Source organism: Chrysochloris asiatica, unplaced genomic scaffold (assembly GCF_000296735.1).
Source record: "Chrysochloris asiatica unplaced genomic scaffold, ChrAsi1.0 scaffold00098, whole genome shotgun sequence".
Lineage (NCBI taxonomy): Eukaryota > Metazoa > Chordata > Mammalia > Afrosoricida > Chrysochloridae > Chrysochloris > Chrysochloris asiatica.
The window spans coordinates 1,645,689-1,658,380 of record NW_006408616.1 but is presented as its reverse complement, the minus strand read 5'-3'; the positions used below and the strand labels follow the sequence as shown (position 1 = coordinate 1,658,380).

The window sequence follows — 12,692 nt, the reverse complement described above, 5'->3', positions numbered from 1 at the left end:
ATTGATAATGTGTTCACAGATAATGTATTCAGTGAAGGTTTGTTAGTTCCTTTATTCAACAAGTAAGTTGTTGCTATTATAAAGGAAAGTAAACTTGTTGTTGTTAGGTGCCATTGAGTCACTATCAACTCATAGCGACCCTATGCACAACAGAAACAAACACTGCCCTGTCCTGGGCCAACCTCACAATCATTGCTACGTTTGAGTCCTTTGCTGCTGCTGCTTTGCCAATCCATCTCACTAGGGGTCTTCCTCTTGCTTCCCTGACATTGCATTTTACCAAACATGATATCCTTCTCCAGGGACTGGCCCTCCAGACAATATGTCCAAAGTGTAAGAGATGAAATCTGGTCATCCTGGCTTCCAAGGAGCACTCTGGCTATACTTCCAGCACAGATCTATTTGTTCTTTTGGCAGTCCATGGTACTTTTAATATTCTCCTCCAATACCATAAATCAAATGCATCAATTCGTCCATGGTCTTCTTTATTCACTGTCCAACTTTCACTTGCATATGAGGTTATTAAAAATACTGTGGCTTGGGTCAGGCTCACCTTACTCCTCAAACTGATATCTTTGCTCTTCAACACTTTAAAGAGGGCTTGTGCAACAGATCTGCACAATGCAATACGTCATTTGATCTCTTGGCTGCTGCTTCCATGAGTTTTGATGATTGATCCAGGAAAAATGAAGTCTTTGACAACTTCAATCTTTTCTCCAGTAATATGGAAGTTGTTTATTAGTCCAGTGGGGAGAATTTTTGTTTTCTTTGCATTGAGGTACAATCCATATTGAAGGCTGCAGTCTTTGTTCTTCATCAGTAAATATTTGAAGTCATCTTCATATTCAGCAAGCAAGGTCGTATCATCTGCATATCGCAGGTTGTTAATGAGTCTTCCTCCAATCCTGATGTCACATTTTTCTTCATATAATCTAGCTTCTCAGATTATTTGCTCAATGTAAAGATTGAATACATATTGTGAAAGAATACAACCCTGGCGCACACTTTTCCTGATTTTAAACCATTCAGTCTTCCCTTGTTCTGTTCCAATAACTGCCTCTTGATCTACATACCAATAACTGCCTTGTACAGTTCCTCATGAGCACAATTAAGTGTTCCGGAATACTCATACTTCACAATGTTCTCTATAGCTTGTCTTATCCACACAATCAAGCTCCTTTACACAGTTAGTAAATCACAGGTAAATATCTTTCAGGGTTTCTCTGCTTTCCTCCAAGATCGGTCTGATGTCAGCAATGATATCCCTTGTTCCACATCCTCTTCTGAATCCATTTCTCTGTCAATGTACAGTTGCAGCTGTTTTGTATTATCCTTAGTAAACCTTTACTCGAATGGGATATCATTCATATTGTCTGATGATTTCCACATTCTGTTGGGTCACCTCTTTTTGGAATGGGCACAAATAAGGATCTCTTCTAGTCAGTTGGTCAGGTAGTTGTCTTCCAAATTTCTTGGCATAGATAAGTGAATGCCTCCAATGCCGCATCAGTTTTTTGAAAGATTTCAATTTGTATTTCATCAATTCCATGTGCCTTGTTCTTTACCAATGCCTTCTTCAGTGCACCTTGGACTTCTTCCTTCAGGATCACGGTCTCTTGATCACATACTACCTCTTGAAATGGTTGAACATCAACCATTTCTTTTTGGTACAGAGACTCTGAGTATTCCTTCCATCTTCTTTTGATGCTTTCTGCATCATTCAGTATTTTGTCCAGAGAATCCTTCAATACCGCAAGTTGGTGCTTTAATTTTTTCTTCACTTCCCTCAGCTTGAGAAATGCTGAGCGAGTTCTTCCCTTTTGGTTTTCTAACTCCAGGTCTTTGCACATTTTGTTACATTTCACTTAGCCTTCTCAAGCTGACTTTTGAAATTTTCTGTTTAGTTCTTGAGCCTTCTCACTTCTTCCATTTGCTTTAGCATCTGTACACTGGAGAGCAAGTTTCAGGATCTCTTCTCACATCCAATCTGGTCTTTTCCTTTTTTCTTGTCTTACTGATGACCTTCTGGTTTCTTCCTGTATAATGTTCTTGATGTCATCCCACTACTTTTCTGGACTTTAGTTTTACTGTCTAATGCATTAAATTGGTTTTGCAGATGATCTCTAAATTCAGGTAGGATATGTTCAAGGTCATCTTTTGGCTTTCGTGGACTTGTTTTAATTTTCTTCACATTCAGCCTGATTACTTTGCATATGAACAATTTATGGTCTGTTCCACAGTCTACCCCTGACCTTGTTTTGGCTGATGACTTGGAGCTTTTCTACTTTCTCTCTCAACAAATGTAGTCAATTTGATTTCTGTGTATTTCATCTGGTGAGGTCCATATGTTGTTTTAAAAAGTATACACATGAATAAGTCATTGGTCTTGCAAAAGTCTATTATGCGATCTCCAGTATCGTGTCTGTTACCAAGCCCATATTTTCCAAGTACTGATCCTTCCTGTGTTTCCAGTCGCCAATGATTATCAATACATCTTTTTTTTTTTAATCAACCCATGAAATCAAATATTTTAATTATTAAGATGTACTTTACATTTAATTGAAGATACAGCTTTCTATTACTAGAGTAACAGTCAATGTCATAATTCCTCCTAAATTTCCATGTACTTATAATAGTTTTTTCGTTGAATTTAAATTTTAAATTGCTCGTGGGAAAGAATAATGGAGTTATTTTATTATTGATATCCTCCCTTCTAAGGAGCATTCTGGATGTATTTCTTCCCAGAAAGATTTGTCTTTCTGGTAGTCCCTAGTGCTTTCACTATTCTTGTCATATACTATAATTCATAGTCAACAATCCTGCTCCTCTAGTCTTCCTTATTCATTGTCCAACTTGTACAAGCATGTGAGGTGATTTAGAATACCTTAGTTTGGGTCAGGCTCACCTTAGCCCTCCAACTGACATCTTTGCTCTTGAACACCTTCAAGAGGTCTTTTACAGCTTATTTGTCCAATGTAAATACACTCTTTGATTTCTTGTCTGTGGTTTCTATGAGCATTGATTATGGATCCAGGTAAAAGGAAATCCTTACCAACTTCAGTCTTTTCTCCGTTTATCATGACGTTGCTTACTGTCCAGTTGTGAGGATTTTTGTTTCCTTATTATAGTTGTAAACCATCCTGAAGTCTGGTCTGATCATCAGCAACTACTTTAGGTTCTTTTAAATTTCATCAGGTAAAGTTGTGTCATCTGCATATGACAGGTTGTTAAGAACCTTCCTCTGATCCTGATTCCTAGTTCTCCATAGAGTCCAGTTTCTGGAATTATTTGCTTGAGTATACAATGTAAATAAATAGCTGGTATGCTATAAACCTGCTGCATATATTTTCTGATTACAAGCCATGCAAGATCCCCTTGCTCTGTTAGAAAGACTGCCTCTTGGTCTATATACAAATCGAGCACAATTAAGCGGTGTTGAATTTCTATTCTTCAATATCATTCAAAATTTGTTTTGATTCACATAAATGCTTTTGCATATTCAATTTTTAAAAAGTAAATATTTCTGGTAATTGTTTTCTGCTTTCAACCAAGATCCATATGATGTCAGCAATGATATCCCTCAGACCACATACTCTTCTGAATCTAATTTGAATTTTGGGAAGCTCCCATGTTATGTGCTACTGCAAATATTTTTTAATTATCTTCTGCAAAATGCTGCTTAAGTTAATGGTACTGTTTGAAAGTTCTGTATTCTGTTGAATCACCTTTATTTGGACTTGGCTTTATTTGTAATATGGATCGTTTCTAGTTCATTGGCCAGGTAGCTGTCTTCCAAACCTCTTGGTATAAATCATTGCATGCTAACAGAACCACATAAATACGTTGAAACATTTCACTTGGCATCCCATCAATTCCTTTAGTCATGTTCTTCACTAATGCCTTCATTTCAAGGTGTGGGCTTTTTCCTTCATTCCCATTGATTCTTTACAAAATGCTACCTCCTGAAATGGTTGAAAATTGACCAATTCTTTTAGATGTATACATATTATCTTATCACATACAGTATTATACTTCTCAAGACAGATCTTAAATACTTCAGGATAGCTCTTTTTGATGAAGGCAATGCCATTCTTCTTTAATTTGCCATTCCTGACTTAATAAACCATGTGATTGTCTCATTCAGAATGGTCAACACCTGTTATTTGCAGCTCACTCATACCTACAGTATTAATCTTTATGGGTTCCATTTTATTTAGGACAACTTCTAGTTTTCCTAGATTCATACTTCATACATTCCACATTCCAATTATTAATGGATTTTGCCGTTGTTTCGTTTCATTTTGTGTCATGCTCCACCTGCTAATGTAAATCTTCAAAGCTTGCTCAGTCCATGTCATTAAAGCTAACTTGACTTTGAGGAGGCAGCTTTTCCTCAGTTGCTTTTTTTTTAAAGATTTTATTGTGAATTGAGTAATAGTTTACATAGGAGAACACTGGTTTTGCACACATTCTATCATACTTCATTTCATTGCAATGATTACAATCCCCTCCATGCATCATCATTCAACAGTATTTGCTTCTGGGTTTTGTTGTTGTTTTATGTAAATAAAAACACTCAGGAATATATAATCATTTAAACAACCAAATGGCACATTCTGCAAGCCAGCACATAGCCTTTCTGTTTCCATAAGTCTAGAGTCCTCAGCTGCTCTTTCTCTCCATGTCATCATCATCTCTGCCTCCATCTCTGGTGTCACTGCTTCTCTGGATAGGGGCCCACGTTCCACTTGGGCTCTTCTCCCTTGATGGTCCTAGGGAATGTCAATACATCTTGATTGCATGTTTGATCAATTTTAGACTGAAGTTGGTAAAATTCTGTTTGTTCATCACTGGCTTTAGTGGTTGGTGTGTAAATTTGAATAATAGTGGTGTTAATTGATCTTCTTTGTCGGCATATGGATATTATTCTATCACAGACAGCATTATACTTCAGGACGGATGTTGATATGTTCTTTTTAATGACAAATAATGATGCCATTCCTCTATTTGTCATTCCTGGCATAGTAAGCCATGTGATTATCAGTTCTAAATGGTCAATACCACTCCATTTCAGCTAATACGTAAGATATCAGTATTTATGTGTTCCATTCATTTTTGAGAATTCCCAACTTTCCTGGATTCATACTTTGTACATTCCATGTTCCAATTGTTAATGGATGTTTATAGCTGTTTCTCTTCTTTTTGAGTTGTGTCGCATCAGCAAATGAAGTTCTCGAAAGTTTTACTTCATTCATGTCATCACAGTCAGCTTTCCTTTGAGGAGGCAGCTCTTCCCCAGTCGTATTCTGAGTGCCTTCCAACCTGAGGGGCTCATCGTCCCGCATTGTATCTGACAATGTTCTGGTGCATTTCATCATGTTTAAGTATTCAGTATTCTGGTGCTGATAGTGTTCTACTGCTATTCGTAAGGTTTTCAGTGATTAAATATACAGAAGTAGTCTGTCTCTTCTTCCTAATCTGTCTTCGTCTGGAAGCTCAGTTGAAATCTGTTCACTGTAGGTGGCCCTGCTGGTATTTAAAATACATGTGGCATAACTTCCAGAATCACAGCAACACGCAAGCCACCACATGTGACAAACTGACAGACGAGTGGTGGAAAGTAACCTTATTATCCATTACATTAAGATAATTTCAAGTGTTTTAATATGCCTTGTTTGACATTCTTATATACATACTCTTGTTGTTAAGTGCCATCGAGTCGGTTTCCACTCATAGTGACCCTTTGTAGGGTTTCTGAGGGGCAGCTGGTGTGTATGCATATATGCAGTGTAATTTTCTTTGTGGATCTTCATTATTTAGGAAGGTGGTGTCAGTGGCTTTCTCCATGCTTTTATTGCTGAAGTTTTCGCAATGGTAAGAGCTCATGTTGCTGCACTGGGAGGGAATGCTGTTGTCTCCTACATAATGAAACAATGTGTCTTCATGGAAAATCCAAATAAAAACCAGGTAAGATACAGTTAAAATCTCTGCTGGTAACTAGAGAATCTTCCCCAGGGCCCTTCCTATCCCAGAAAGGGGTTCTTTGATTCTCGATGCTTTAGACATGTTTAATGAATTTATGGTAACTGTGATCATGCATAGTTCAGATGCTATTTTCACATCCCAGGTAAATGGTTATTCTTTTTAACCACTGCTGGGAATTACTGAGTTACTGTTTCTGTCATATTCTTTATGGGTTTTTGGGATACAGTGATCGCTAACTGAGAAAACCTAAAGTTCCACCCCAGACCTCAGTCTGGCAAAGCGTAGACTCTGATGCTCTTCAGTTCTACAGTACACCATTGTTGTTGTTGTTGTGTGCCGTGGAGTCGGTTCCAACTCATAGCGACCCTGTACAGGGTTTCTGAGGCTGTAAATCGTTACGGGAGCAGAACGCCTCATCTTTCTCCCATGGAACGGCTGGTAGTTTTGAACTGCTGACCCTGAGGTTCGTAGCCCGATTCGTAACCACTGCGCTACCAGAGCTCCTTAAAGTACACCATTATGCATGTTGATTTCTAGTAAGTAATAGAATGCTCCTAAAGGGAGGGGGTGCTCTTAGGTTAAATTTTAGAATAGATTTACTATTAGTTTTGAGTTCAGGTAATAACTCAAAATTACTAAAGATGTCCTTGAAAAATTAAATAACTGTTATGCACAGGGTTGTTATGAGCCAGAGCTGACTCGATGGCACCAGACAACAATAACAGCAGTAGTACTTGAGAAACCACAAAGGCAGTGCTCTCCAGCCTTCTTCATGGCACACTACAAAACGGATGCTATTTATATGGCACGCTGCTAGTAAGTGGATGAAGGTGCTTTTGGCCCAGGAGTCTACCTGAGAGCTGAAGGGATCAATAGCTTGGCAAACCTTGGCAGACAGAGTTTAGGAAGCTTTGATGCTGGCTAATTTCCAATCACTTGAATAGAAATTGAAATAGATAGTTGTATGTGTGTGTGTATTTCCCCCCAGCTTTGTATCTAGGTAATTGTAACCAAAGACTAATCATTAAAGTTTCCATAGCCACAATTCTTTTCATTCATAAAATTTTGATGGTGAGATGCTGTCATTGGGTATATGTTGTTGTTAAGTGCCATCGAGTCGATTCCGACCCATAGCAATGCTGTATAGGGTTTTCAAGGAGCAGCTGGTGAGCTTGAACCACCAACCTTGCAGTTCAAACGACTTCAGTCTGACACATTAGCCCACAGCACCACCACATTAGCCCACAGCACCACTATAGGCAGTCTAAAAAGGCATTAATAGAGATTCAAAATAGTTTTAGCTTTGTAATTTTTTAGAGGGTGCTATTTACTAAAGTTTTTTCAGCTTTCCATGGCATTTCAGTTTTGTTGTTCATGGCATGTCATTCTTTATTATTGTTGTTAGGTGCTGTCAAGTTGATTCCAACTCATAGTTACCCTGTTACATAGAATTTCCCAGGCTGCACATCTTTATAGGAGCAGAAAGCAGTATCTTTCTACTGTGGAGCAGCTAGGAGATTTGAACTGCTGCCCTAGTGCATATCTTACAGCAGTCCAGAGCTTATCCTATAGTACCACCAGTGCTCCATTGGTCTTTATTTATGATGATGTGCTGTGAAGTCAGTTCTGTCTCTTAGTGACCCTGTATAGGGTTTCCAAAGCTGTAAATCTTTATGGGAGCAGAAAGATGCATTTTTCTCCTTCAAAGCTGCTGGTGGATTTGAACTTCTGACCTTGTGGTTAGCAGTCTAGTGCTTATCCTACAGCATCACCAGGATGCCATTATTCTTTATTTGTTGTTGTTGTTAAGTGTCATCAAGTCAGTTCCAACTCATAGCGACCTTGTATAGAGTTTCCAAGGCACAGCTGTTGAGTTTAAACTGCTGACCTTGTAGTTCAAACTGACTTTGCAGTCCAGTGCATTAATCAACAGTGCCACACCAGATGATTTAAAATAGTGACACTGTGAAACTAGAAGACAGCTTAATAGCAATTTTGGTACTCAGCTTAAGAAGTGCAATATTCAAAACAGGGTTAAACCTCTGGACTGATCTGCTGAGTAAATCACACTCATGATTTGTTGTTTACCACTCTGATACATGCCTTATATTTGATTATTACATATGTTTGTAAATATAGCATGCCACATGGGCGAGCCTTGAAAACATGCTGAATGAAATCAGCATCAAAAGGACAACTACTGTATGATCTCACATATATGAAATAAGCCAATCTATCACTCCCTTCAAGTTGATTCTGACTCATAGTGACCCTTGGTTGGGTTTCAGAGGCTGTCAGTCTGTATAGGAACAGAAAGTCGCTTCTTTCTTCCATGGAGCTGCTGGTAAATTGAAATTGCTGGTCTTGTGGTCCCCACTACACCACTAAGGCTCCTTGAGCAAGTATATAGAAACCACATTATTACTAGCAGGGTAGGAGGAAAGAGGACTTTTTTACTTAGGCAGAACTGAGCTTATGTTAATGGTGGAACAATTTAGAAAAGGAGACAATGAGAATGGGTGTACAACTTGAAGATTGTGTTCATTGTCTCTGAATTGTATGTGTAGAAATTCTTGAGATGGTGTATGTTTGTTAACTATTTTCAGCACACACAGAAAAGAAGGAAAAACATTTTTGATATATTTTTGAGAAGGTGGTGCATTGGCATGATTCAAAATCCAAAAATGATAAAAGAGTGGTGGTGTTGTTAAATCGATTCCAACTCATAGTGACCCTGTATAGGGTTTCTGAAGAGCAGCTGCTGAGCTTGAACTACCAACCTTGGACTTCAAACCGACCTTCCAGTCAAGTGCATTAACCCACAGCACCACACCAGGACTAAGGGTATAAACTTGAAAAGTCTGTCCCTGTCCTGTGCCCCAGTCAATTTGTGTCCCTTCTCACATACAACCAAAGCTATTAGGTCCTTATTTTATTCATTGATTAATGTACCTTCTAGAGATTCAACACACCAGAGTGTGTAACATGTCTGAGAGGTTTTAGCTTCATATAAACAAATATATTTATATATTCCTTTATCCCTGTTTTACATGAACAGTAGCATTACTGTATACATTGTTCCACAGCTTGTTCTTTTAGGTAATTTTTCTAAAAGATTGTTCAAGGCATAAAGAACACTCTCATTTTTCTGTTATAACTATACAGCATTCTATGACACAGATAAATAAAATTTTCTTTTATTCCTACTGAGGAACATGTAGAAATATTTTCAGTGAAACTTACATCATTACATACAATACTGCTAGAACCACTCAGGCAGGTTGGCACAAGTGTGAGTATAGCCATAGGAAAGAGTCTTAGAAATAGAATTACTAGGTCAAAGCACTTGTAGTTTTCATAGATATTGCTCAAGTGCCCCTCCATTGAGGTGTTTTGGACATGTTTAAACTTTATATAATTCTATATGTGGTTTTACATATCATTCTGTAACACTTTTAGTAATTCATTATGAAGTGCAATTGATCCATGTTGATGCAGGCTAATGTCATTTATTTTAAGGTCTGTATAGCTCGGGTAGCATAGAGGTTATGAGTTGGGCTGCCAGCCTCAAGGTTGGCAGTCCGAAACTACCAGCCGTTCCACGAGACAAAGATGAGCAATCCTCAGGGTCACTATGAGTCAGAACCAACTCCTTAACAACAGGGTAGTATTTCCGGCATAAATATTCCACGATCGATTTTCATTCCCCTCTGGCTGAGCATTATGCTGTTCCTGTTATTTTGCTGGTAAAAGCATGCTGCAATGAAGTCATGAACTCATTTTTTTGTGTGTAAATGCTCAAGATTTCCATAGGATACAGAGGTCAAAATGGAATTGGTAAATCATGGGGTGTGTGCATTACAGTCTTACTATTGTTGTTAAGTTTTGACTCATAATGACCCTGTGTAGGGTTTCCAAGCAGCAACTAGTAGCTTTGAACCTCTGGCCTTGCAGTTAGAAGTACAGTGCTTACCCTACAGTGCCATGTCAGAATTGTTGTTAAGTGCTGTCAAGTTGGTTCTGACTCATAGCAACCCTGTATAGGGTTTCCAAGGAGTGGCAGCTGAGTTTGAGCCGCCAGATTTTGTGGTTTGCAGTCAAGTGCTTATCCTACAGTGCTACACCAGGACTAGATATTGCCAAATTTGTCTCCAAAATGGTTACACTGTTTTCTCATAGCTTTGTCAACACTTTATGAACATCTAATTTTCACTTGTTTTCGTTTTGCTTACATAAAATGATCTCTTTGTTATTTTAATTTTTCACTGTTTTTCTCATACATTTGAGTTTCTGTTTCCTTTTCTGTACATTGCCTTGTTTTCTTCATCTTTCTTTGGGCTTATTTTTTTCGTACTGATTGGTAAACTTATACTTTTACAGCTATACAATACTCCTCGAATAACAGAAGAGTAAGAGCATACCTTTGGGTTTGTGACTGGACGTGTCCTGTTGTTTTCTAGGCACAGTGTCTTATAAATGTAAGCGGTGATGCAGTGGTTTTTGTGCGTGAATCTGAATTAGAAGTGGTATCAACTCAGCAACCTACTGCCAACTGCCAGCCTGCATGTACGGGAGAAGTGACAACCTGAAGTGAATTCAAAGGAAAGAGCTCACCTAAAGTGAAAGGCGTCTTTCTCCATTATTTGGTCATAACTGTTTTCCGAAAGCTTGAAATAATCTGAGATGATTAAGGAAAAATTAGTGCATTATGAGAAGATTTGATTTGCCTGGAATCTCCTGAAAACATGAGATTTTTCTCATTTTATTTTGCTTGCCCTGTGAAATCTTGACCCTAATAAGATAAATTTTTCAGAGAATTTGGTGTATAGTCAAGATGAAAGCTATTTGTAATTTATGTTGATTTTAATAAAATCATAATTTAAAGGGTGAAAGGAGAAGATTATAAGGAAGCTAGGTTAGCTCCCCTTTTGTCATTTAGAAAAATTAAGCAAGGAATTCACAGATTGTTAGTGAATAAATAGATAAGAGGAATGTGTAGAGAAAATTTTTCAGAAAACTACTACGTAGTTTTCTTTTGATGAGTAATTTGGTAGCAACTGAAAAGGAAAAGTGCTTCTGCCATCTTTTAAAAAGATGTTAAAATTTTGCAACTTGTATGTATAATATGTCCTTACTACTGTACAAGAAAAATAATTTATCAGAACTGGTATCCTTTATTGTGAGTTTTATAATATCTCTAAGGAGAAAGAGGAAGTGTACAAAATTACTACATATATTTAACTGGCCAACTTTCAGTTCATATATAGTTTTATTTAGAAGCGCTTGGCATCAACTGGGAAAAAAGGTCAGTGAATTTTGTTGAAATAGTTAAAATATAATTGATTTAGTAGAAAAACAAAGCTATTTTCTAATTAAACACTATTGCACTCCTACCAAATAAAGCAGAATTCTAGTAATATCTTAGAGTTTTTGATGGTGAGGTAGCTGTATTTGACATAGTAGTACGTGTAACTTGAATGTAAATATGCTGCAACATGTTGAATGTATGCCTAGAAATACTTTTTATGTCAATGCCAAATTTCCATTGTAAATGAACCTTTAAAATCACATTCCTCCTTTGCACAATAAAATTTCTTTATAAAGTCATGATTTTGCTCTTCCTGGGTAACAGACTGCCCCGAAAGACTTGGAGTAATTTCCTTGTTATCACAGGTGTCAATATTTTTCTGTATTTTGTTTATAATTTTATTTTTTAAATAAAAGGTTTATAAAAACGAATATTCCTAAATCTCTTTTTTGCCTCCTTAATGTAGTACTGTCAGTTGTCAGAATAACTTTCCATCGTATTATTTCCATTCATTTATTCAGTCACCAAACATTTGTTGAACACTTGCAGTATTCAAAGTTGTGATCTTATCTTTGGGAATATCTGTGAGGGACTTCAAAAAGCTCTTGGAAAGTTTCAGTAGCTCCTAATATCATTTTCCCATCAACTTTTTGAAGCCCCCTCATGTACATAATTGCGGTGCTTTCATTTTCTTTGGGAAGGTGAGTGTTCATTCAACAACTATCTATTGAATAAACCACATACATTTCAGCTTTCAGAAGGTTACATTTCTGTGGCTACACAAGTAAATTTGTAAAATGTGATGTGTAGTATAATAATAGCTAATATCTATTGAATGCTTACTCTGAGTCAGACACTCTGCCAAATATATTTTTATATTTAACCAATTTAATCCATACAAAACTGCTATGATGTAGATACAATTGTTAAGCACCATTTTATAGTTGAGGAAACTGAGGAATGGAGAGTATGTGATTCACCCAAGGGCCCATAAGTAGTGGAGCCAAGATTCAAGCTCAGGCAGTCTGACTCTAAAACCTACCCTGTAAGTGAGAAAGTAGGGTTGTAGCTTGGGATGAGAAGAAGATGATCCACTCAATTCTGAAAAACTGGCAATTTGCAATCATTCTACCTATTCATTTATCAATGCAACACATATTTTGTGATTTTTCGAGAGACTTCTAGGCAGAATAAAATAACAGCACAGTGCCTATTTTGTCCCATGTTCTGTGCACATACGTTATTGCTGTTAAGAACAGCCCTACAAACTAGGTAGGTCATATTAGCATGAACAGTCACACTCAACCAAGGCCCAGACTAATTTTCAGAAAAGCTAGTTTCCTTAGCTACTCGGATTTGCTGCTTCTGGGGAGTGTGATCAGTGTCCTTGACAACTAAC

General features: G+C 37.4%; 1 protein-coding gene across 7 annotated transcripts in view; it reads left to right on the top strand.

Moving 5' to 3' along the window:
* The window catches only part of C2CD5 (C2 calcium-dependent domain containing 5), a 135,137-nt gene extending 123,382 nt beyond the window's left edge, over positions 1-11,755 (top strand). For 5 of the 7 annotated variants that reach the window (XM_006866942.1, XM_006866943.1, XM_006866944.1 and 2 more), the window contains 2 exons: positions 5,821-5,967; positions 10,446-11,755. In XM_006866942.1, the coding sequence (XP_006867004.1) occupies positions 5,821-5,967; positions 10,446-10,574 (276 nt within the window). In that variant the 3' untranslated portion in view covers positions 10,575-11,755. The remainder of the gene's footprint in view (positions 1-5,820; positions 5,968-10,445) is intronic. The other 2 variants (XM_006866945.1, XM_006866946.1) reach the window with 2 other exon arrangements.
* The last annotated feature ends 937 nt before the right edge of the window (positions 11,756-12,692 follow it).